Source organism: Styela clava, chromosome 9 (genome assembly GCF_964204865.1).
Source record: "Styela clava chromosome 9, kaStyClav1.hap1.2, whole genome shotgun sequence".
NCBI classification, from domain to species: Eukaryota; Metazoa; Chordata; class Ascidiacea; order Stolidobranchia; family Styelidae; genus Styela; species Styela clava.
The window spans coordinates 14,978,943-15,005,567 of record NC_135258.1 but is presented as its reverse complement, the minus strand read 5'-3'; the positions used below and the strand labels follow the sequence as shown (position 1 = coordinate 15,005,567).

Sequence of the window (26,625 nt, the reverse complement as noted above, 5' to 3'; positions counted from 1 at the left end):
CAACGATGTGTAAGCAAATCAAATAGAAATATCGATGCCAGTATTTTAGTGGAATAATGTTTCGAGGAACTCTAAATAAAGAATTTTAAATGGATCAATCTTTTGTACTTTTGGAGGATGCATCCCTTGTCTCCTTTTTGTTGATAAATGGCTGAGAAATTCCGTCTACTTTATCTATTCATGTGCGTTTTAATACTGCAAGATTATACATATTTCTGGGACATTTACTCAAGGTCTTCAGTCAGTTTACAAACATGATGTAGTGATATGGCGTTATGACATAATGTATGTTTGCACGTCGTGTCTGTAACTGGAGTATAGTTGATAGGTGTTTTAGGGTGTAATAAATTGGAAAAGCAATGTCGAACCATGAATATTGCAACCCTTTTGCTTCTCACGCATTGCTTAATAAGGTGTCACTTTTCTAGAGCCTTGTATCATAAAGTTGGGTCTCACTCTTAAAATTCAACAGCCTGTGATGGGAGTGCAATTCAATAATTAAAGGCAGTTATGTATTTTCATTTCATTATAATATACAATTCGTACAAGATTATTTTAATTGTGACATGAAGACGGAATCAATTAAACATATAAATCGATTCTTTTTAATGATTTCTCATTCCAGTTTGTTGAGGTACTCAACACTTGAAGCGGGGATATGACATGCATACAAACAAAAAGAACTCCGAGTTATATGCCTCATATGCGACTCCTATATAATCGCATATTGAACAAAATTGGCTGGATAGCGTTCGATAGTGCAAGGTATTTATATACCCCGGTATGGATATTTGAATAAGTTTGGTTAATTTATGTTGCCTCAAGAATTTATTCGATAAATGTACAATGTTGCTTTTCGTGTGTTCGCCCTGTTTAAAAGGCGAATTTCAAGTAGAAGCTAATGGATATCGATGAAAATACAGGCAGTTGCATCGTTTTAAAAACTACCACATACTACATTATGCAAATGGAAGTGCAGTAAAGTGTGCTATTTTGCTCATCTTTAGCAATGTATGTTTCAATTTTCATGACGTGTGGCCACATTTCTGTAAAACGTTGCATTTAGTTCTTAGGGTGCATGAGTTAAATTCAAAGACTCGGATATTGTTATTTGATTCCCACAAATTTCTTTTGCATCCAATGAAGCATTTCGAAAGAAAATCGTTCTCAGCATTTTCGTTTGCTAAACAACATAACTTGAATGTGCACGGTCTCGGAACACCAAATTAAACAAAAAACTGAAATTTTGCAATATGTTCTTGATTTATTGAATCCGAAACTTTAATATCACAATAAATATACAGTATATATATAACACAATAACCCAGCAGAGTGCCGAAAGTGATAAATACGTGGTATATATATGTGTCACATAACGTAACAAACGCCAATAATTTTGGAAATACCAGACATGAGGTCTTTCAGCATAATTCAGCGTTACAGAGGTTTTGGTGTATAACGTCATGCGGACATCCCCCACTGTACACACATGTTAAAGGTATCGCATATACGTTGATATGTAATTTACAGCTACCCAACAACCTGAAAATCAAAAGTTTTTAAACATATCTTTAACGCATGTTTTTATAATTAAAGTCATTTACGAACATCATAATTTGGACTCCTATTTAATTGCCAGTTGCTTCCGCCTGTTCTGCATTGCTTTGATGGCGTTGATCGTCGAGCTATTTTTCCACGTTGGTTTTTGCCGTCATCTGCACTTCTGCTATATCCAGTCGACATAACTGTTTCATCAATTGATTCAACATCAGTAAAACCACTGGAGGTAAATTTTGTTCTTGATTCTCCTTGCTGAATGTTTAAAAAATAGACCATAAATTAATAGAAAAATAAAAATTGAATTACAAAAATGAGAGGAATTTATGTAATTTATAATTGACAATTTCACAAAATGAAACAATGCTCAATTGTAGTTTATGCGCTTTAAACTTTTGGAATTCTTGTAATCATGAAAACTAATCTTTTAAAGCAAATAAAGTAGGTAAATTTTGAAATAACTGAATAAATTAAATAGTTCTCATTATCTTCGATGGCGTGCATGTTTATTCTACTAAATTGATGAATCAGAAGGATCGTTCGTTTAAAATCTTCAATCCGTACCTAATAGGCCCGACTTTTCTTCCAAAAAAAAGACCAAAATGTGTATTATCAAAAAACGGATATTTTTTACTTTTATATAACCAGAAAACATTACAACAATTGGACATCATTTTTTTTAATTACTACACAGTAAATTCACCCCAGTCACCAATAGTTTCAAATTCAGCTGATGGACAGTCTGAATATTTACAAAATTATGTAGGTGATGTTCGCCGTGAACCTGGTATTTCTAATAATCCTCAAGTCTCAAGTTATACCTTAGTTATCGTTCCCAACTGTTCATATTTCACCATGGTTGAACTCATAGGATGATCTCTTCTGAAGTCGTCATCTGTGTCTGTCGCATCAAATGTTGGTGGTACAGGAGATAAAATAGCAGGTGATATCCCAAGTGCCCTCTCGTTTACGAACATAGAAGCTGATGAATGTGGGATCCTATAATTTCGAAAAAACAAGAGAGTGATGCTCAAATATGTGGACGTGGAGACCAAAACGAAAAAGTAGTCTCCCTTACCATATACAGTACCCTTTACTGATACTCAGTCTACAGTACGGTGAGCGAGGTCGCAGAACCGCTACAAATAATTTGTATTAATTTTGGAAAGGCCTTCGCACAAATGATAAACGAATCACATAGCCCACAGAAAGTTTCAAAATAAATATTAATAGTAATAGCTTTCTAGCAAAAAATACAATCTTTAACCACTGAAAATTTCAAAGCAATTGGTCCAGTAGTTAATGAGTGAAGCGATTTTTTCATAACAACGAGAAAAAAAATTTCAACAAGAACAACAAACGATCCATATGTACATTTCGTGCCCAATAATCGATATATATCATTTGCTTCATTCGCGTGTAACTAGGAGAGACCTGAAGATGGGTTATGCCAAGTGAAAATAAAGAGGTTGGAATCGCAAATATCATCGCACCCATCGATCCATTTTTGCAATCTATTTTCGCAAATGTCACTTCTCGGTAAAATAACATCATGATAGCCCCTAAAAGGACTATCATGTTGACAGCAGGTTTGATTTTTAATACAGCTAAAGGAGTTGTGTATTTTCTATCAGGTTATGTATATGTTGAGATTTTTTTGACAAAACGAATGCGTCCGGTCTAAATCTAAAATGAATCGCGATTTGAATGAATGGAAATTATTATGACATTTTATGAGATAGTGAGCCATACTTTCACTGATCATATAATTTCCTAGTAATTATCAAAATAACGTTAAAACAAGAGAGCTATGCTCAAATATATGGACACGAAAAATCCATCTTTAACCACTGAAAATTTCAAAGCAATTAGTCAGGAGGGGGAATAGGGGGGTGCGCATTTCCAATACGTCGATATTATCTTTGTCGACCCATTTGCGACCACCGTGTTTTTGTCTGTTTGATTGCTGTGATGCGGTGCTTTGTTTATAATTTGACGAGTTTTTTTCGAAATACAGAAATAACCATGTTCTTAAAATGTATGACGGTCAGAAATGCAATTCTCGACGCAGCAGAAACGATGTTCAAGGCTTAAAATCTTTGGTACTTTGTATAGCTTTAACCCCTGGCCGTAAAAAGGTAATTCGAGGTTTAGCCGAATTAGCGTGTAGAATAACTGCCAATGCACTTACGGTAAAGAAATTAACGGGTTAGAAAAAATATTGGTTTTTGTTTTATAGAGGTTTGAATGAAATTGTCCGCAGACTGGCTACACCACCCTAGTTTTTGTCCGAAGTAGGCAAATATGGTAAATTAAATTCATTTCATTACCAGACTACCGGTACCAGGCATTCTGACATTTGATTGATTTGCACATACTGACATAACATATCAGCATTTGCAAAGTTATGACCGTATGATTTAAATATTTATCCAGTTCAAAATTTTGTCAGGCAAGGATACCGGTATCCCAATTTTAGTTTTTGTCCGAAGTAGGCAAATGAGGTGAATGAAATTAATTTCACTACCGCTACCAGCCGTACCAGGCATTCCGACATTTCATACATTCCAGTGGTCGGATACCGGTACAAATTTTGGTTTTTGTGTGAAGTAGCCAAACCTGGTAAAGGAAATTCATTTTCTGGCATCCAGACATTTGATATATTTCAGTGTTCGGCACTTACCGGTACCGGGTAATAGCCTACGGTGACACCATTTTTCAATAAGCTGAAAACCGCATACCGGTATTACTGTATCAGTCAACTAGCTAAGAAGTAATCGAAACCGTTGCATTACTGCATTGCGGGTACTGGAAACCCCAAACATCTCCATTCCCCATAAACAAACAAGATTTACGTTCGCTTCACAGCTGATATGCCTTCGCCGCAATCGCGACAAGGTGTCGCTAATTTTTATTCTGATCACTTCTTCGAACACAAAAAACGAATCTTTTGAAGTCCACAGAAAATTTTAAATAAATAAAAGTAATAGCCTTCTGAAGAAAAATTTGATCTTCAACCACTGAAAATTTCAAAGCAATTTGTCCAGTATTCGAAGAGAAAAGCGATTTCTTCAAAACGTGTCAAACAACAAGAACAAGAACAACATAATATTGAAACGATCGTTATGTCCAATTCGTGTCCAATAAGGCATGGCTTGGACATTGAAATAGATGGAAATTAACCATACTTTCCAATTCCAACTAAGAAAATGATTACAGGTAGAATTTAGTGAAGAAATGAGAATCTGAGAAGAGTTGGCAAAACTATTAGCGTGATAAATGAGATAGTGCTGCAAGTAAGTCAATCAATAATTCGTTTGTCGCCAAATTCGCCATTCAATTGATTCAATTCATTCGAAATTGAGCTAAAGTAACACACACTAAAAATAAATTAACACAGAAGAAAAAAAACAAACAAACAAAAAAACAAAACACAAAGGAATATGTTAAAACACAGTAGTTTCTTGCCCTCCTATCAACAGAGAGAGAGAGAGAGAGATACTGATGCTGGAAAGACTACATGGTCAACTATGTCGAACGACCCCCTAATTAATTACAACAAATATTTGATGGATTACACATAACATTTCCAAAGACATATAAGACGAGGGATTATTTAACAAGTTAGCTAACACATCATATTCATTGGGCCTATTTGAATTAAAAAGGAATGACAAAGATAGATACATATTTCGGAAATATAGCACAGTCAACTTTAAGTAAATCTCAGATCAGAAATCTAATTTTATTCAATTTGGAGAAAGAAAAAAAAAACGAAAAACATTCTATAGTCATTCAAATTATTCCCTAATAGTTGAAAACTCGATGAAAGCATCAAGTTTCATAAGCAAATGAAGTTGATGAATATACATAACTAAAACTGAGATTGGTGTTTTTCATTATCAGATATTGAACATTAACATGCAATATCATAGTTTTATGATTCAGTCAACTAAAAAATATGTTTACAAGTTATTACATGGCTCGTCAGGTGATTCCATCAAAAGCACAGTTAACACATTTCTATGTGTACAACACGAACTTTCGAGGCTTATTATTGCCACCAGAATAAGGGGTGCGTGCGTCTTATACATTGGTTCAGAAAATACCAAGGAAAATTATCGATATTTTACGCTAATCGGTATAATAAATATGTTCTCGTTACTGTTGTTGCTGTGTAGCGCAACGCTAGCCTACTTACTGAAGGTGGATGCGCTATTTTGTCTGTTTCGTTGTTTCCCGTTAGCGAACGTATCACATGTAAAATCAATTCTCGTTCATGTGAATGTAACATTGAGCAACGTTTTTTTGAAAGTGTTATTTACAGAAAAGCATGCTTGGGCGAACAGGGAAATTCTCAATGCTTGAAAATTTTATTTCACTATTCCTTATTCCTTTTGCTGTACAAAAAAATCTAAATTTGGATCATTTGTATCGTTAGCGTCTATTTCTTTCTATTTTTCGAACTGAACCCGATATTTCGACAGAGAATATGCGCATGAACTCTCGATGACAATATGGTCAATGAAGACAGCCGGGATGACTTTAAATGTAGGCTTATGTAGTGAAATCGGAAACTGTAAAGTACAGGATCACAGCTAAGGGGTCGTGTCTTTGAAGGCGTCCCGCTTTAAAGTCAAAAAAATATGGTAACCCCAAGTATGTATATATAGTTTAGTTTGTACCACCATCGTTTTTTAGGATTACGAAGCAATATTTTGTATAACATAAACTATTTTTTTTGGTATCAGGCATTGTGGTTGTTGAAATAATGATAAAATAGTGTCGCATAGCAAAAATTCTAAAGAGCTCTGACGTATACCGTATAAAATTTGATATTTATTTCCCATGTACGGACGTATGGCGACTCTGAAGTCTGAATAAGCACAGCATGCGATTGATGGAAAATAAAAACAAGAAAGCGATGTTCAAATATATGGCCATGGCATCATATATTATAATACTATTACATCTAATTCTCGAGAAAACTACAATGTGATACAAAATAAAATAAAATCTCTACGCCCACAGTTTTATTATCAACATGACAGTGTTAATGATTCTCTCGTTCGCAACGAGGTATAATATTGATATTGCGAGGTCCCACAACGGCTTCCTCGTTAGTATAGTGGTGAGTATCCCCGCCTGTCACGCGGGAGACCGGGGTTCGATTCCCCGACGGGGAGCACAATTTTTTCCATTCTCAGTTGTATTATATTATTGGACACGTGAGTGGACCTATAGATCCTTTAGAATTTAGATATTACGTTGTTGTTCTTGTTAATATTCTTCGTCATGATGAAATCAATTTTCTCTTTGAATACTGGAATTTTCAGTGGTTGAAGATTGATTTTTTTGCCAGAAGGCATTTACTTTTATTTATTCCTAAATTTTCTATGAATCTTATGAGATCTAATATTTGATCAAAATTGCGCTGTATTACTTTTTAATAATGAGAACACGGTTTTTAATCAAGTCCGTCAGGCGTGACGGCTGACTGTGAAAATTCTTGCGACTGGAAACACGAAAGTTTTTTGAGGGTACGGTCCACGTGTCCAATGCCATATATTTGAGCGTTATTCTCTTGTTCTCAATGAGCATTTCTCGGAATATCGATAAACAAACATACCTAATATTTGAACATACCTAATTCGCTTTACCGATTCCCGCAAAATTGGTCGTTGTCCTGGAGGTCGTTTTTTCACTGCCATTCTCGCCATACACAGCAGAAGAAACCCCAATAGTACAACAACGAAAGCTCCACAGCCTCCTAAAAATGCAAAGTGAGAAGTAATGTGTTCAGTTTTAAACTTTTATGTATTGCTTGTTAGTATTTTTAATTGGAATTTATTATTTCAAAGTTCCAGTGGCGACATTATTTTCGACAGTCTTATAAGTAAACACATTCACATTCTATTTCTCGAGTGCAATCATTGTAATCAGTTGCCGGGCCCTTTTCTGACATAATCTAACAAGGCATAGTGGGTTTTGCTTTGATTCAAGCTGAGTTAAAATTTAATTCTCTACTTGTCATTTTGTTTTTGATAAATAAAAATATAAGGCATCCCCCGAAAATAAGCCCTAGTGTTATTTTTCGAGAGAGAATTGAAAAAAGACCCAGTAGTATTTTCGGGGAAACACGCACGGTAGTCGCTAAATTTCTCACGTTGCGGCCTTTGTCATTGTAGAAGAGGAATTTAAAGGCATAATTAATCAACGCGATTTTACGGCTTCTTCTGGAGCTAAAATTATCTGTCCCACAGATTTTGGGCTCTTGGTGCTGCCAGTATCACCTACTTTCTTTACGTTGGACCATATTCCTTATCACTAAACCACATCGGGGTCTTGTGTAGGCCTACTAGATCGAAGTCCTGTGACGGTAATGTCGAAGAACTAATTCTAAAAAATATTATGTGCGCACCTGCAATCAAGGACAACTTTAAAATGCTCTCGGAAGTTTCGCATCTTTCGCCTCGGAACCACCATTGAGATGAGGACGGGCACCTTAATAACAAGTCGTTATATAAAACCTATAATAATCATATTAAGATAAAATTCAGATGAGATGTGAGTTAACTTAACAGTGTTCAAAACCCACACGATTATAAAAAATTCGAAATGTGTACCTCTTTTATTTGTATCTGTATAAAGTTCAAGATCGATTCGAAATTACGGTACTCATTTTTACTCCACATGTACGTATGATTGTGCTGATTCATGAGGTTCAGCTAATTTCCTATATTATCTTGCATTAACGCTTTGACAGATTTACTGTACACCAGGGGTCTCAAACTCAATTTACTTGGGGGCCGCTGGGGCAGAGTCTGGATGAGTCCGGGCCGCATCAGGTTTTCCACAATAAAATCTTAGCTCGTTTAAATTGTATTCCTTGTGCACTGCAACTTTAACTGTGCAGATAAAACACGTCGGGATGCTCCCATGCTCAAAAATAAAATATTGCATTTCCCAGTTTTTTGAAATTGTCTGTGCTCATCACCAATCTTTCTATTTACTAAAACTTCACTTCCAACGACACGTGCGAAATTATAAAATTCCATCTTGTAATAACTGTTGCGCTGATGTTTCAACCAAGCATTTAGTCGATGGACAGTGATGTTTCGCCACATGGGAAACATGGTTACAATGTATTAAGATAAACCTAAACGTTAGTGATTGTGACGTCAAAAATCATGAAACACTGTTTTTAAATTATTTTAGGCGGTCCCGAGATCGAATATCAGGCCTACAGGTATGGTACTGGTAGGTTACCGCACCGCATATTCCTTTGAGGGGATAGATGATAAAATATTTTGGTTTGCCCTACGTGAGAGTTTCCATTTTTCGGCCACGGAACACTTACACGTTTTATATCTCCTCGCGGAACACCAAAAAATGAAAAGGTTAAATTGAAAAACGGTGCAATGTAGCGGTTCCCAATGGTTTCGCCGTGGCGAGTTGCAAATGCGCGACAAACTTTCAGCATTTCAACGTAAAACCAGGTAGAGATGTAGGAAGAACGGTTGACCTTTTGCTTTTACTCTTTAAACTTACTTGTTTGTCTTCAACAAAACCAAAAGAAGTACTGTAAATTTGATATTGAAATTAACAGTCAAAATGCTAAACCGACGGTTAACGAAAATGCCACTACCCTAACTTAGTTAGTCCACTTTAAGTCGGAGGTGACGCGATTTTAAACGGTCAGTTGGGCAACAACTTCACGATTCTCAGATCGTCATGGCGACCAATTTAGATGTATTTTTGATTCCTTTTCCACGCAACACTCGGGAGATGCTCGCGGAACATTAGTGTTCCGCGGAACACAGTTTGAGGAACGCTGTTATATTAAAACCATTATTCATGCTAAGTGACTTTCGGGCCGCACTAACATTAAACTTTATTACCAAGGCGGGGGCCACAAACTATCATCCCGCGAGTTTGAGACCCCTGCTGTACACGATATGTTGTTCAAGTTCGTAAAAAGTGTGAGCATCATTGATGCTTCTAAATTATAAATATTAAATATTTTTCCCGTATCGAATTAACAGGTTATCACAAATAAGAATACCCTAGTTACATAGAACCAAGCGAAATAAACATTCATTAATTTTATAAATTTACTGTATTCTCCAAATCTCAAAGTTAGTATTTATAACTCACCAACAGGAAGGCCTTCCTCGTGTATCAAAACATTTTCCGTTGTTGAGACAATAATTAGGCAGAGCGTTACAAGTTGGCTTGTTAGTCTTATCTTGATTCTGCGCAATCACATTTTGACCATTTTCGGGAGAGTCAGTAGACCTGGCTGTTCCTTCCATAAAGGCCGTAGTGATAGCCTCGAAACTTGTTAAGTCATACATTTGCGTGGTTACTGTATACATGGGAGTGCCTGTTGTATTGGAATTTCTATTATCAGTTTGGTGAGTGTTAAGATCATGTGATCCTGATGATAGCCATGCATCAGTGGTTTTAATGTGATGAACAATATTCCAAGTTGTCGTAGATCCATAATCACCCGACCCTTGACTTTCTGGAGTATATCCTGATGAAGGAGGTGAAGTGGCGTCACCGGAATAAAATTCACTTGTGGTGTTCATTTCAAGATTGTTGGCTAGATAAATGTACAGATCATTCACATTTATAACAATGAAAGAACCGTATGGTTCAATGAATGAGACAAATATATATAAGCTACCCAATTGATATTATTTAGATGTTCTTTGACTGCTACATATACTTGCAATTACTCTTACCAGTTATCTATTTACAGAATTACACCCCAAAGAACATAAGCGAAAGTGAAGTTATCGGCCTACATTTTATAATGCTTCGGGAATCGGGATAAAAACGTTTTATCCTCCATGTATTTTCAACATAGCTGGATACAAAGTATCTAGCCACAATAATACAATTTCATACACTTTCTGTCATATTTGCTAATACAGTTCAGAACAAATAATTTATGTTACCACTACAAGAAAACAATCTTACCTGTTACAAAAGATGATAGATACACTAAATCCACAAAGCATAGATAAACTGTTGGTTTCATCTCGCGACTGCGTTCGCTATTTACAGCATGGGCAGTCTGAAAGATAAAATCATCTTTCTTGGAAATCATGTAAGAAAATTAACTCAAGTGTCAGCAAGTGCTTCCTACAACTCCTTGAATCGACAACTTTCTTTAGTCACTCCTTTTTGTGGCGCCGTCCTCGAATAAACGCCGTTGAATGTGGTTATTGTGGATATATTAGCAATGTTCAATGATATTTCATGCATGGCAATTGTCATTAACATTCCGAAATCCTATAGTCATATATGTATAACCAGGTGACCAAGAGGTAAATCTGTGTACTTATCAAGCAAACCCTTTTGTGGGCGAATCTGACGTAAAATTTGTAAGCCTGTTTTGCTTCATCAGAGGCTGTCCTAAGGATAGAGTTTAATTTAAGCGCATTTGTCACGAAAAATAATACAAATTCGATGAGTTGAAATTTATGCCCCAAGACCGCGAGGCTGTGAAATAAATTTCCATTTCAAGACAAAGCCTTTAAAAAGGTTTAATCTAAAACAGGGTCGTCCAACCCGTGGCCCGCGGGCCTTATGTGGCCCGCGGAAGCATTTCGAGTGGCCCGCGCTGAATTTTCAGAATTGATTAAAAAAAAATTGAGTGAAACTATTTTTTGAGTGATGTAGTATCCAAAGATGTGATACCAACGATTTGTTTATTTCCCTGAAATGCGCTCTGCTATCCCTTCCAAACGAGCCATGATTGTCATTTTGAACCGAAACCAACTGAGAGGAGATATCGATACATATAGGTGCCATGGTCGCTTACACACTTTGTCTTCACTAAACTATATGATGTTATCGCCAAACAGTCGAAGCCATTTTCAGATAGAAAATGGCCTCCAAAAATGATCAAGCGTCTTGGCTTGTTTTTGGCGAAACTTTCGGGAAAAACCACTGACGGCGCCCATCAATGGTTGGGAGACAACAGTCTTATTTTGTTGTTCTAATAACTGTGAAAGTTTGGTGTGAGGGTATTGTTCGTTTTTCCACTAACCCGTAGTCAGTGCAGCAAAACTAGATCATAACCACCATGTTAAGTGGCCCGCGCAACTATTAATGAACCACATGTGGTCCTTCGGCCAAAAAGGTTGGCCGACCCTGATCTGAAACAATCATATTTTTTTCCATCGCTTACGGTAAGTCTGAACAATTTGTTTGGCAATATCACAGTTTACTGAAGTGTATCAAAAACTTTATAATATTGAAGATGTCACCGATTAGTTAAAAATTACTTACAGATGGATGGATAAATGGTTCAAACGATCGAGGGTATTAGAAACAGCAACGCAGATAAGCAAATCTATGATTTAATGAATCCGTTAACCTTCAGAAGTCGACAGTATTTAATCAGATTTTATTTTATTGAGCCAGTTCAATGTCTGACTGCATGAATTTGATCTTGGAACCTTAGGTAAAGTTTCCAAAGCGCTGATCCTATTCTCGGACAATTGGATCGCATGCTTCACAGTGTTACACTACAGTACAGACAAACTTTTGTTCTTAACGATATTTTGATTTCATTCGGATGTTAGGATAAAATTTAAGATTCATTCTTATGTTATTCATTGTCCAATGAGAACCACGAGAGTAGAACGTCCCATCCCGTCGGTTGTTGTTGTTATATGTTTTATCGTAGTAGTATATATTTACGGTTTCATGGCACCATGGGCGTGCCAAACTAGTCTGCTGCCCGGGGCCAGTTTCTGAAAATGCTGCCCCTTATACCTAACTTCTAAAATAATTTGGATGATAAACAGATTATGGATGTCTTCATACACGAGAATAAATCAAATAATTGTCAAGCAAGAAAGAAACGTTTGATTTATTAAACTAAGCATCAAAAAAATGTTGCAATTGTAAAATATGGGAAAATTTTTTTGAGGTCAAGGGTCGGAAAAACAACCCTTGTTTAAAAACCATCACCACAGAACACATAATGTTAGCTTTTAATTAAATAAGAACACACATAGAAGAGCAAGTGTAATAACCCAAACTCTACAGTCTACAGCTTGGTTCTGCTGCCCCCTACAATGTGCTGCCCGGGGCGGTTGCCCCCTTCGCCCCCCTCTAGGCACGCCACTCATAACATCACTGGTCTTTTGCGCTATAAACAGTTCGAATTCAAAATTATATATTAACATTTTATACACTATTTACAAATGAATGAAAATACAAATAAATCAATTATATTACGTAATTGATCCTAAATATTTCTGCCCGTTGACAAAACAAATTCAATAACAGTTTCAATCAAGTCCATGTCATTAAAGCACTTCTTCCAAAGTCAGTTCCAATTTTAGTTTTCTGGATTTGTGAATGTCTGGAATTATCTGATGATCAAATTGCTGTCAATTCAGTAGGTCTCAAGTACAAGAGGGAAAATGTTCGCAATACCCGTCAGAGTGGCAACCAATTTTGTGTAATGGAGCATTCAGGGCGCAATGACTGGTTTGCAGTCGGAATAAAATAACTCGATATTTACTTGATAAATTATCGAGTCCGGCGTCCGATCCGAGACTTTATATTCCATCATTTTCGAGTTTGGATGAAAACTCGTCTGACAAGAATTCAATAACGCGATGTTTTGTATTGGTGCCCTATCGTGAATGAGAGGTTAAAATATCTACCAGTAAACCAAAGGTTGATTATGAATGGGCAATGTTAGACAATGAGTGGCCTCTGGAGATGAAATATCAAGTAAAGCTGACCAAAGGAACGAACTCTAGAAAATACCTTCGTTAAACGAAATTACACGTAACCGTTTATCACAAACAAACCTGACATAATGTGTAAAATGAAGCGCACATTTTTACAGGAGCTATGTTATATTACAAAATCTGGAGAATAGTGCCTAAAAATAATCAGCTTAAAGTTGATCTGATCACTTTCCGAGTTGCTGAAAACTAATAAATTGTTAGATGGTCCGGCCCTCGGGGATCGCAATAATTTTACGTTTTGGCCCATTGCAAGGAACAGGTGCGCCCTTACTCTCAACTGTGTTGAGTTACAACTATTTCAGATAAACACCATTGGCAGACAATCTCATATCATCAATAGTCAATGTGCTAAGTTAGTATACAGATAGGCACCAGTGGGAACTGAAAGAATTGCGTCACACACGTTACTATCTGCCACTTCGCTGGTCATTGATACAAACTAAATAGTTAGGCCAGAGCCGAAAGGCTCACAGAAACACAAATATAAGAGAATCTAAAACGATATATACGCCAACACAATTATTGCTGACCAATGCCTAATTAAACTTACAACCTGCCTAGTTGGGCACAGACGTCAAGGGCTCTATGCTCTAATATCTTGAAGCCTCTTTTTATCTATCGCCCAGGCCTACCTACCGCAGTTGCGATCCTGTAAAGAGAACTTCAACTCTTAAAACGTCTGTTGTTGTCGACTGCTTGTGTTAAAAAGATCTCACTTTTTATATATACGCAGAATTTTTAACAAAGAAAAGCTGCAAATTAAAATAACAACAGTTTTTTAGTTACAAATTGAGCAAAAATCACATCGCGAGTCTGAAATGTCACAATATTTGAAATGATAATATTTCGTAAAATCTGTTAATATGAACAATTGATTCAGTTACACTCCTTAGTCGCCATAGTATGAGCGATATACACTCAAATTTGCATTTATATTCTCTGGTGATTTAAAAACAGCTGGGGTTTTAAATACGACACAGTATATCTATACAGAAGGGATTGACAAATCGCTGATAAACAATATTAATGAAAACAACAAAAAATATAAACTAAAACACACTCCGAACGATTTTTACTTTTGAGGTGCACCGCAAAGGCCCCATGTCGACAAAGCTATTTGTCTCGTTTACGTGTGTTGTTCTCATTTGGTTAGAAATGTAATTTACTGCTTGTATTTAATCTTTATAAACTGAATATGCTAAAAATATCGATGCGACTGTTCCAAGTTGAGTAAATTTGAAATCGGTGAGGTAAACTCACCAGGCTAAAGAATGAAGCAATTGTTATACCAATTTTCTAAAAAAAAAGAATTCACGTTTATCACAACATCAAAGTGCATACTGAAAGCTTGGGTTTTATGAACACACCAGAACCAGTCATTTAGCAACTTTTGGCAAGGTATTTAACAAAACCTTTTTACTCAGAATTAAGATGAAATGTGGAGTTTTAGAAAACAAAACATGAACAAACAAGAGCGCTTATATAAGATTCAACAAGCAAAATCACAAATATTCATGATGGTGCAAATGAGCAGAAATTTGAAAACAAACATCAAAACTTCCATTCGCTAATGTGACGAAAATATATAATATATGACAGAAAGCTTTTAAGTTTGTTCTGAAGATTACACCCAACATCATATTCATATAACTACTGCCATGTAAATAGATGAGGACACAGCTCACCATACATACAGCTTTATTTCTTTTTATATCCAGGAATGAATATTTAGACCTGTTTGATTTTATGGGATTATCGAACTATTTACGGAAAACGAATTCAAAATAAATCATTACTACCACCGCTTTATAATCATGAAGTAAAAATTCTATCCTGTTTTCCTTTTTGCATGGGAAGTCCATGTCTTTACATGAATCGAAAATGAATTTTAAATCATTCACTTAAATAAAAGAAGATGAATTTTTATCAAGAGAAGGCGAAAAGAGACAAATAATAATTTAACTAGTCGTATATACATGACGGTTGATCAATAAGAGATAGTACCAGCATTTGGAAGAAAACTTCACAATATGTTATTTTGTAAAACAGTCCTAAGATACGAAAGCGATGATCAAACGTAATATTTATTAATTCATATTATATACTTATAAGTTTCTGTCTAGTCTAGAAATAGTATATCAAACAAAATGACATTAATTTCTTCAGTGTTAGAGAGTTATTTGACTGTCGTCATTGGTTATGGTTACTGCTCTGAAGTGCCGCTAACTAAAACAGGAAATGGAGATACAGGGTGAGAGGATTGTGATCGTACGAGCCCTGCAACACTTGATGCATCTGATGAAAACTGCGCTTGTCGAACATTTGATTCTTTCTTCAATTCGCTCATTGACTCGAGCGATTGATGATGAAGCGAAGATTTTTCTGCGCTGTTGCTTTTCCTAACATTGTAAGAAACATCGTGATCACTAGCAGTAGCTAATTTTTCCGTCATGCCATTTTCTTCTTCTCGAAACAGTTCTGTTGATTCCACAACCCTGTCAGATTCTACTGGAGCACTTGGGCCACTCTGACTCGATAAAGAAACCTTTTCATTTTCGCTTTTGACTGCAGGCCTAGAAGTTGCGGGTTGTGATGTTTCCGCTGCTGAAACACCACAATCCACTGGTATAGCACGTGCAGGTACAGGTGATATAGGAGAAGTGAGGGATGAATCGTATGTTATCGCATCATTACCATCTTCAATGGGTAAAGATAAAATCAATTCTCGTACAAATAAACTTTGTTCAAAAATGTCTATATTTTGTGACTCGCTTCCTGCTTCCGAATCTTTGTCATATATTCTGTAAAATACAATTATTGGTATAAACTAGTACTGCAGGGGTAGGCCTACGACCACATTCAACAACTTTCAGGCAATAGAAATTATGCCCTATCGATTTGAAAGTGCCTATAAAATAGACAAGGCAAAATGTGTAGAAGGGAAGAACCAATGATAACTATAAATATTAGGAAGACAACAAATTGATTGTGAATATCAAAGTGAAACCATACTTTGATAATAGGAGACGAGGGTCATCATCCTCAGATACTGTTACTGAACTTTCTTCTTTATTTGCTTTCACAGCATTTGCATAGTTCTTGTTTTGGGTTCCTATAGGCTGACTCGTCTGTTTTCCATTCTGAGCTGTCTGAATCTTTCCAGGGATACGTTCAAGCTAAAAAGTAAAAACATATGAAATGATAAACATTTTTTTATGTCGGCTTTTTCATGTTTTTATCCAAATAAGAAGACTGATATGTGAAGAGCTACATTTTTGGAAGGACCAAAATCTTTCTGGATAAGTATTGCCTAACTAATTTATCACGATCCGGGTGAGGTGATGGGGCTTGAGGTTTTAATCAAAGATTTCTCATGACGACAACAGTCATGTAGTTACGTCTGTTTCAGAATAGTTGGATAATTCGAAAACCTAGCACCAAGAGTAATTTTGATTCTATGTAATCAGAATGGTTGAAAATTTTTGAAATACTGTAAGAATCAACTAATTTAAATTTTTGTTCGAACAAGAGTTTTGGGGGTGTGTCGTGTGTATCTGATTATTACCCCCCCTACCCCAGTCACTTTGACTGTGTATCAATCAACAAGCAAGTTCTGAAATCTAGAATAATGATATTGAATACTCAATATGAATATTCCATTTCAAAGTATGATACTTTGTTTATCACGATATAATCACCTTCAATATCACCTAATACATATTCAAAAAAATATTTAAGTATCAAGAAGTATTTAATTTGGGGTTGGACGCTTAGTCAGAACCGTAAATTGCAGGCACCAGCATGTTTATATCACAAAAATTAAATCAAGAATATATTTTCAAGGTAAAATAAAAAAAGAATTAGTAGAAATATAAAATGAAAACAATACAATACCAATAATTGCTTGGTAAATAAATATAAATGTTTCTGGTACCTTTTTGATAATACAAAATTTTTCATTCGAAATTTTATTGTTCAAAAACGACGAGAACGCCCAAGAATTATCACCATCATCACAATCACTATACTCACTTTCAATATCATCATCACCAGAATATATTGATTTAGGCATTTTACCAAAATTATTTTAATTAAATTGTATAAGTATACCATACAAATAAAAAAGCCTTATTTAAAATGAAGTGCATTGAAATGTTAAAAATAATATGTTAAGGAATATGTTAAGGATTGAATGGTATGTTGCTGGTTAAGTAAATTTATTCGCATATTGATGGTTTAATATCGGTAAAGCTTAAACAAAATTTACTTAATGAAGGAAAAACTACGACGTTTTCATTGATAAAATCTCCATTTGAATAATCACAAGACTATCTAATTCTGTCTAAAATATGTCCCCAGGAATATATCCACCACTATTCCCATAAGTTTATAACGTATAAGAGATATATTTGATAGGTTGACAAATGACAACACTTGCAATACAATGAATAGTTACTTTAATTGCAGAGGTGAACAAAACTTCATGTTTTCTGAAAGTACATGCAAATTCTTATCTAACATTTATTGAATATAAGACAAAGCCAATAACAGATCAATGAAGTCAATTCTCGACCCTCTGTTTCACGACTAATCAAAACTATGATGTTAATATAACTGTATAATACTATACTGTTACAAAATAAACTCAACTGCTTCTGAAAAGTATTCTGATCCAATAAGAGGTTCAGGTGGTGTAGATGGTGAATCCAGATGGATGTTTAATAGAGGCGGTAGAGGAGGTGCGGGTGGTGGTGGAGGGAGTGGGATTGTGCTGAAAACTAGAGCATTTGACTGAGATGACGAGTTGGAAGTGTTTTGTCTCACAGCTGATCTTTGACCTCTGCTTTGTGACCTAACATAAATGGTATGGATTGCAAATGTGAACTGACGTAATGATGACATTTTTTACTGGATGACTGCCAAAATTAACTAATAAAATTACTTCAAAATGGTTTAAAACAAGTATTTTTAGCTATACCAAAATTTTGAAGAAGTACATGGCAGTATGCATTGATGTCATGATAACAAATCAAACTAAGTGGGCATTTATTATGTCAGAACCGAAGCAATTTTTAATTCGACTTTTCTTTCATCCATGGGAGGCAATCAACTTTTCTCTCTACAACTACAAAATATTCATTATGCCAATTTCTTTTGTGGCACTGTGTAACTAACTACTGAACGATGCTATCATAATCTGCCTAAATCTGCTTGTACTAAGCATGAACTGCTCCTCAACACAATACAGAAATACACAATATATAACTTAGATTCGGTAATATAAATGTTGATATTTGGCTGTTTTAAATTGCCCAAAAAGTGTTTTTTTTATTGTTTTTCATCATAAAAAACTTACAATGTTGTTAAGTTATTAAAGATATACCGGTAAGACATTTACCAATTTCAAAAAAACGACAACATTCTAACTACCAGTTATTTAATTTGCTGGAATTTAGTTCATATACAAGATTTACATAAAGTCCAGTAACAATTTTGTATAAAGTCAGTTCTCAGTATTTCATAACCAGGTTTGTTTTACTCTAATCAGTGTTTTTTTTATTTAATACACCCATATATGACCACCATCAAACTTCTTTCACCTAACTCAATACAGGACTTTAAGAACACCCTGTACATCAACATAAACAAAGTACACATTTGGGCGCTTCAGAAGTGTGTATACCAATATGGAGGTAACTAATTTTCTCCCCTATTTTACATCAAGTTGTGTAAAGGGACTGAAACTTATGGCCCGTATGGGCAAGGCTAACACAGATTGTCCCTGAATTCATGATGGAATTCTCAGAATCCTCAGAAATTGACTATCATTATGCAATGTTCTTCCTGCAGTCTGTTTTACAACTTAGAGAGAGCTACCTAGGAAAGGAAAATCCTGACCTTCTACTGTAAGGACTTCCACTTTCACTTGATAAGGAGTTAGGATAATGATTCCTTCCTCCTAAAGCTCTTGTAAAACTACGTTTCCTTGACATTGGTTATTTTTTATGTTATATTACATACTAACACTTCTAGCCTAATACTAATCTACAAATATAACAAACTGAATCTATATTCCTTTATCAAACTATTCAACTAAAATGCATGATTCATAATAAATAATCACTATTATGACATCATATAAGGCAGAATGTTAAAAAATCACTGTTTTTCACACCTTGTAACTCAGCAAACTGCACCCTATATGGTAGCTAGGTAGAACATAAGCAGGTATATAATATTCAATACTATCCAGAAGGCTGGCCATACATGGTCTGTATATAAACTGTAGTTTTTTAGTGTTTTTAAATTAAAATCGGTGAGCCCCTAGAATTTTAGTTGTTGTGCAGATGATCCCAGTGGTATGAAGCACTGAGGGAAAATTTTTTTAACTCATCTAAATCATACCAGTGGTGCAAGGAATTGAATAAGCTCATATTGCATTTCCATCTTACAATATTTATACATATTTGCACATGTAAATAGTACGGAAATAGCCTATACAGTTTAATATCCCCATAATGCGTTAATTTAGCAACCAGACTACTAAATCTCCCAGCTCATCTTACCTACAATGGAAAAATACAAACTATCCTAATAAATAGGGAAAACTCAATACATCATACCATTAAAACATAAGGAAAGAGATTAGTGAAGCTCATATTTTATAATCAAGCTCTCTTCTCAGAAATTAACACTACCTGCTACAAGTAATGATTTCTTGACTTTAGTCAATGGAATAAAAAGAAAAATAAATTAGAAAACTGAATTCCCAGCTGAGCATGAACATATAAGACTGATTCTGGTATAATTGCACTAGAAGTAAACGACAACTCGGACCACATATTCCAACCAGAAACGTATCTTCACTAAACAAGTTCTGTTTGCTCTCCTGATTCTATAATTAGGTTTTATTTGTTTTTATAAATATTTTATCGTCTGCTAAGCTAATTATGAAGTCGAAAGAAACTTATATTAAATAATATTAACCGATCTATTCCCAGCAAATATGATATGTATTTGCATTTCTAAAAATATATGATATCACATATGGCTTGGGAATTTTTTTTCTCACAAGTTACTCTCTCTACCTGCTGCCTTATGATGGAAGCTCTTTGTCTTTCGAGTTGTAGTTGAGCTTGTAATTCTTGTAACTGTGAAGCAGTAGATACGGTTTGCTGCAGCTGTTGTGCATTTCTTCTCACACCACTCAATTGTGACAATAATTCTGCAAAAATATCAAAGTGTTAATTAATAACATTCACACCTTTCATGACCAAAGTTTAAAAACATTTCAATAATTTAAGTAGTCTGTATATAGATGGGCTCATGACTGCACACTATGTACTCAAATCAATAATGTTACGTTATTATGAATAGGAAGACTATAAGGGTCAGAAAAACAGTATAGAATAGTATGTTCATAGAAAGAGCAATAATTAGTTATCTATAGAACAGCAGGATGGGAAATAGACATGATCAGTATAATATAATGATAACAACATTGAAGAAATCCTATCCCAATACAGTGGTGGTTCAAAAAACTCAGGTCATTTGAAACATTATTCTAGAAAAAAAAATGGAGGAAAAAAGTTTTAACGGAGCATCCTAGATTACTGAAACATTTGGGAACAAAATACACAAACAAAAGTTTGAGAGTAAAGTAAATAATTTTTTTTTCATTTTTGTATATGTAATTAAGAATTTTACAGGTCCTGCTTCTTGGGTGAGCCTTTAGTTATTGTTATATACTATACTACTCAGTATAAACATTCTGAAACTCTTTATCATTTAATTTTTATTTCGAAAATTATAATGAATTCACAAAAAACAAAACCGTGCTATTTCATAAGTTTATTTTAAAAGGGACATTGTTGAAAAATGATCAACTTACAAATGATAGCTCCTTACTTTCACTGCAGTAAATTATGTGGTTATCCATGAACAGTGTTTTTATGCAGAAAACAGAGGAAAACGAAGTATTTTGTTTTGATGGATATCAAGTTAATTATGGCTACAAAACATGCCGATATATTTTTGACAGATGGGTTGTGAAATGCTGGACCAATAGATGATATTTTAGTCATATAAATCATTCTTGTTGACACATTTTTTACAAAAATATCCTGCGACAGTCGGGCAAATCTTAACGAAAATGTGTTTTTGTTCAAACGTAAACATGCAAATTTGTGACTGAAAGTTTCCTACCTGCTATTGGGTCCATGGCATCTCTCATTTGTGGTATTGTTGAAGCCGCAGCATTTGCCACTCCAAACCCTGGCACGGAACTTGGGCCACTTGTAAAATGCATGTTTGCAGATCTTTGTGCACGTGCACCGCGCGTGCTGCGTCCAGGATAAAACATTCCTGAATTGAAAAAAGAATTTAGTGTTGAAAGGAAACATAGAAACACTCTCATGGATGAGAGTATTACAATCTGAAAAATTTCCAACAGATTCTTTTTCTAACTAACCCAACAATTTATAAATAATTTACTAAATATCACTGAGCAAAATGATGTTCCAAAGTTGATGAATAAATATTATTACAATTTTCTTTTCCCAAATTAAAAAATTCTAAAAAAATGACAAGTCAAATACATACATACAAGATCAGCCAAATTATATTTCAAAAATACACTATATCAGCTCAATTTTATACCCATATTTATAAATATTTTGAATCAATCAATAATCATTCATACCTCATACATTGAGTTAGTGCTGAGTACAAAACTCAATAATCTCTAAACATGTAGTTGTAGTATATTTATTGAAATTTATACAAAAAACGTTTTCACTACTTGAATAATATACAGAACAAAAAAGGGTTCAATTTATAAAACAGAATTTTGAAGAAAACAAATCGACCCCAACAGATCCTGAAGAATATTTTTGAATTTTTGGTTAATGGGATATCAATTTCAATGAACAATTGTACCACACAAAATAACAAGTTTACAAAATGTCTAAATATTTAGGTGGTCAAAAGTTTTCCATGAATATGAGACAGATTTTTTGATAATTAATAGTAGAGTAGGAGTATTTAAGAGTTAATTTTGAGCATTGCAACTGATATCTGACAGACTAATAAACACACAGGTTCACTCCATTTTACATATCACGACACCATTAATTGACTCATCAATTATTTCTATTCAAAGATCCAAATTCATTCTGAAAACCTATCCATACTATACATCAAAGTGTATATTAGTAGTGTATTAAAAACTATGTTATGTTTCATCAAATAAACTCTCACGTCTCATGCTTTGCCGACCTCCTATTGGGTCCTCAATGGTCGCAGTACGATGTGATGTGTTGTGTTCAATGGCAAGATGGGTGGCAAAGTCATCAGTTACATGATTTGGATCTCCAGTTGGTATTGCAGCACATATTGGGCAGACCTGAAAGTTTAGCAATATTATCAGCTTTGTACCAGAAAAGGGGAAAAATAACGTGTATTCACTTCGGTCAAGTGGGGCAAAAAGTGCCTTGTTACATGAATCAGCATTCTCACATTGTGAATCTGGAATGTCTGCTGCGAATATTATAAATGATGTTGCCGCATTTGTGCGAGCATCACGAGCAAATGCAGTTACCGGTACCATCATGTGTAGTAAGTTAGGAAAACAAGGTGCTTTGCTTTGGTGCATAACTGAAGAACAGAAAAAAATAACACAATTTTTCAGCCTCTGCTTATTGGGCAGTAATATGGAAAAACCTAAATTTTAGTGCTAAAAGTGGTTTTGGATTAGTTGCAGAATTGCTAAATACAGTATTTCAGAACGAGAATTAGTTTAAACGCCTCCTCCAAAATTTTATTTCTAGAACTTACCACTTCTACACTAGTTTCAAGATGTTGAGAATTAACATGTTCTTGTAAATTAACTTCTGTGAAACCTTTCTTTCCACAAAGTGGGCAAGTCAGTGATGGTGGACTGTCCATTCCTATACCTTCACCTCCATAGAAAAGATCTGGATCACAAAAAGAAAGGAGATAAAAAAAAAATTGAATAAGAAACGATAGCTCAAATGTAATATTCACAGTATCAGAAATATATCATTTATTTGGTCATAGCCAAAATACAAATACATAACGAATATTGATACGATAATAAAGGCATTGCTATCAGAAAGCTTGGTGAAAATGCTTTGCAATATAAATGATTTGATTTCAATTATCTTATATCAATACACATGAAGAAAATGACTTTGTTACATGGGTATCCAACATAAAATTTATCTATACAACATAAAATTTGTGTATAAACATTGCCAAATTTGGTAAAAAATGATAAAATTTCATCAACATTACAATTACAGCATTAGCCTATATAAATTTTGAAGCCTGATTTTTGGTTTCCAATTAAGTATATTATTTTAAGAAATGAAACTTACCAAAGGCGTGCTTTGTTAAAATACATTGCATTGGATGAGAAGGAGAGTGACGTGATGTACTGACATTGTTATCGTAGCAAATCTCACAGAGATCGTAATCGTAGCAAATTAAACATTTGAAACGCTTTTGTCGAAAATTGCTCATTAAGCAATTATCACAGCTGACTCCTAAAATAATATATAATAGGCTACAATATATATATATATCTAGGCTTTGGACAATTTTATGGTTATATATTGCTAAACTGGCAGAAGTACAATGAGCCTTAAATAGGAATAGTCTGCTACCTTCCATTACAATTACACCCGAAGTATATAACAGGGTTTTCACCTTTTTCGTGGGGCGGAACCCCAATGAGATTCGAGGAACCTATGTGCAATTGATTATATGTATATTTGTTATCACAAAATTTGCCAATCAGAAAAATGTGAAACAAATAATTTGACGCCTATTACTACTGACCTATCACACTATCCCAAACACACAGTTTGCTGGTCCAATTAAAAAAGGAATGTAAATGTTTAAGTGGGAAAATTTTCTGATGATTGTCTACAATCCACAGTAATTATAATGAGTCATGTATAACTGTAGTGAGCTGGAATGACCTATTACATATATAAAATATGATTAGCATATTTTCATAATAACATACCTTCATGACGTGACATAATGTGTTTCCAAAAGTTAGTTCGTTCAGTAACTATTATACTGTATGAAATGATCTGGAAATATAACTCAAAAAATTAAATCTAAATAATATTTTAATGAGTAATATGGTTTTGAAATATATGATAGAAAACTTGACATGGAATGGTTATCTATGACAAAAAATAGTATATTTCTGTATACAAAAGATTGGATACGACTACAACTTAATCTTTTACAACCCAAATAATAGCAAAACAAAAATATGCATAATATGTTCGATCAGACCCATGTATACCAGTACCAAAATAATATGAAATTGAGTTAGTTACCAACTCTTGATGTAATCATTTTCCATTAAATCTGTTTTTTTATGTAAATCTTATATGGACCATTTAATTAAATACATAAATAGGAAATTTTACTCTGAACATTCTTAGCTTGTTAAATATGTTCCCTCCTATCATGGACTTCAACTATTCTACTAGAACATGCTTTATTCAATGGCACATCTTTAGATACACCTGGATTTTTTTTTGCATTGCAGTAATATTAATTACTTCTCACCCAGATATACCGTATTTCCCGGTGAATAAGTCTACCTGGTGAATAAGACGAGCCCCGTTTTTACGCCTGGAAAAATGGGTTTTTGCATATAACTTGCAAATAAGACGGGTAGTAAAATCGCATCAACATCGGAATCTCAAATTACCATGCTTTGCATGCAAAGGCTTTTGAGCGGCCGCCGCGTTTGCGCATTGGTTAAAATAGCCGATTATGTTTTTTTCGTAATATTCAATCCATAACAACTACAGGAATTCAAACATTCTTTCAATTTCTATCTAATTGTGTTCAACTTATAGGAACATTGCCTAACACGGCAATCTGTGGACATAATAATGTGAGATAAACTACCTGATTATATTTAGATTTTATAAATAAATATACCGGTACATATAAAGTGTATATATGAAACATACATGTTCATCACCTGAAAATCTCCACAAAACGAAATGTGTTTCTTCATTGATTTAATTGTGAATTGTGATCGATTTAATTGTGATCAATTTAATCCGCGATTGGGACAATATAAATAGTATCACTGCTACAAATTACCAACGCAATCCGTGGACATAAACATGTACAATTATATGTTGTTTTGATTCGTATTTTTGCAATTTAAAAAAATATCTGAGTTGTTGCTGCAACAATTTCGCTTTATCGCAATGCTGCCACTCATTATTTCGAGGATTGCACGGTAGGAAAAAACCTTAAGTCAGCAATGATATCCCACCGAGTAAAATTGATGTAAAAAAAAATGAATTAAATATACTTTACATTACCGTAATTACGATATTAAACATATATCATGGTCGCGTCAGGGGATGCTATCGCCGAAGGTATTTTATGGTCCGAATTGAATAATAAAGCGAAACCAAAAAAGGAAAATAAGTTTCCATACACGTCTAATAAGATGATCCCCCCAAAATCAGGTCAAAAATTTGGGCCTAGAAAAGCGACTAATTCGCTAGAAAATACTTTTTGGAATGAAGTTCTTGTTAACAATAATTTTAGAATCAGGATTCATATTATAGGCTATTAATTATGACCATCAATGCAATTGACCGGGGTTAATAAAACAAGACTCTAAGCTGTTCAAGTGAAAGTGGTCATAAATACAGCAAGTCAGAAGTGAAATCCGTAATGCATATCTTTCATCTTGGTACTGAATGACAATTTTGTCACAACGCAAAGGCAAAAAATATTTGTGAGAAACAAGAAAAAAAAAGTCATTACCGGTATACCATATTTTAATATCTATTTTAAAACTTTACGAGTTCAGAACAATTTTTCAAATATTTAAATGAAGTATATTATAAAATTAGTTCTGTTATTATATTCAATTTAAAGTTTCAACTTTTTGGAGAAATCTTGGGCCAGCCCAAGCGTTGTAGTTGAAATCATAATTTTAAGCATTTGGGTATATTGGGATATTGAAATTTCCAAACTTTGTCTTACACTTCTCTGTCCTTCTCTTGATAAAACTGAATAATAGGTAATCAATTTTCTATAACCATAGTTATCATAATAGGGTGAGAACAAAAAAAAATATGCCAGTACTGCTGTTGACAAACAGAATAGCAAATAATAGATTAATTGATTGGAGAAAAATAGTTTAATCCAGTAATGTAATCTCAATCCCCCCAAATTCTAATAAGTAATCTGTCAGCTTTGTTCA

General features: G+C 34.4%; 2 protein-coding genes and 1 non-coding gene across 4 annotated transcripts; 1 reads left to right on the top strand and 2 right to left on the bottom strand.

Moving 5' to 3' along the window:
• Positions 1-1,446: 1,446 nt before the first annotated feature.
• Positions 1,447-10,733, bottom strand: LOC120339508 (uncharacterized). Its single transcript, XM_078116236.1, has 7 exons — positions 10,546-10,733; positions 9,715-10,165; positions 7,979-8,061; positions 7,204-7,327; positions 2,379-2,556; positions 1,609-1,812; positions 1,447-1,542 (listed from the first exon to the last, which is right to left on the bottom strand). The coding sequence occupies exons 1-7, from the start codon at positions 10,673-10,675 to the stop codon at positions 1,531-1,533; spliced, it is 1,182 nt and encodes a 393-aa protein (XP_077972362.1). The 5' UTR covers positions 10,676-10,733; the 3' UTR covers positions 1,447-1,530.
• Trnad-guc (transfer RNA aspartic acid (anticodon GUC)) lies at positions 6,672-6,743 on the top strand. The gene has a single exon. It is a non-coding gene; the product is annotated as a tRNA-Asp (tRNA).
• Positions 10,734-14,059: 3,326 nt separating the features above from the next.
• LOC120338878 (E3 ubiquitin-protein ligase KCMF1-like) lies at positions 14,060-25,428 on the bottom strand. 2 transcript variants are annotated; one of them, XM_039406858.2, is made up of 9 exons: positions 25,378-25,428; positions 24,394-24,463; positions 23,741-23,908; positions 23,178-23,317; positions 22,602-22,746; positions 21,549-21,707; positions 20,432-20,568; positions 16,356-16,519; positions 14,060-16,144 (listed from the first exon to the last, which is right to left on the bottom strand). In XM_039406858.2, exons 1-9 carry the CDS (start codon positions 25,411-25,413, stop codon positions 15,547-15,549), a joined length of 1,617 nt encoding a protein of 538 aa, XP_039262792.2. In that variant the 5' UTR covers positions 25,414-25,428; the 3' UTR covers positions 14,060-15,546. The 2 variants fall into 2 exon arrangements, with proteins under 2 accessions (XP_039262792.2, XP_077972103.1); XM_078115977.1 differs by having other exon boundaries at positions 22,620-22,746.
• Positions 25,429-26,625: the final 1,197 nt, after the last annotated feature.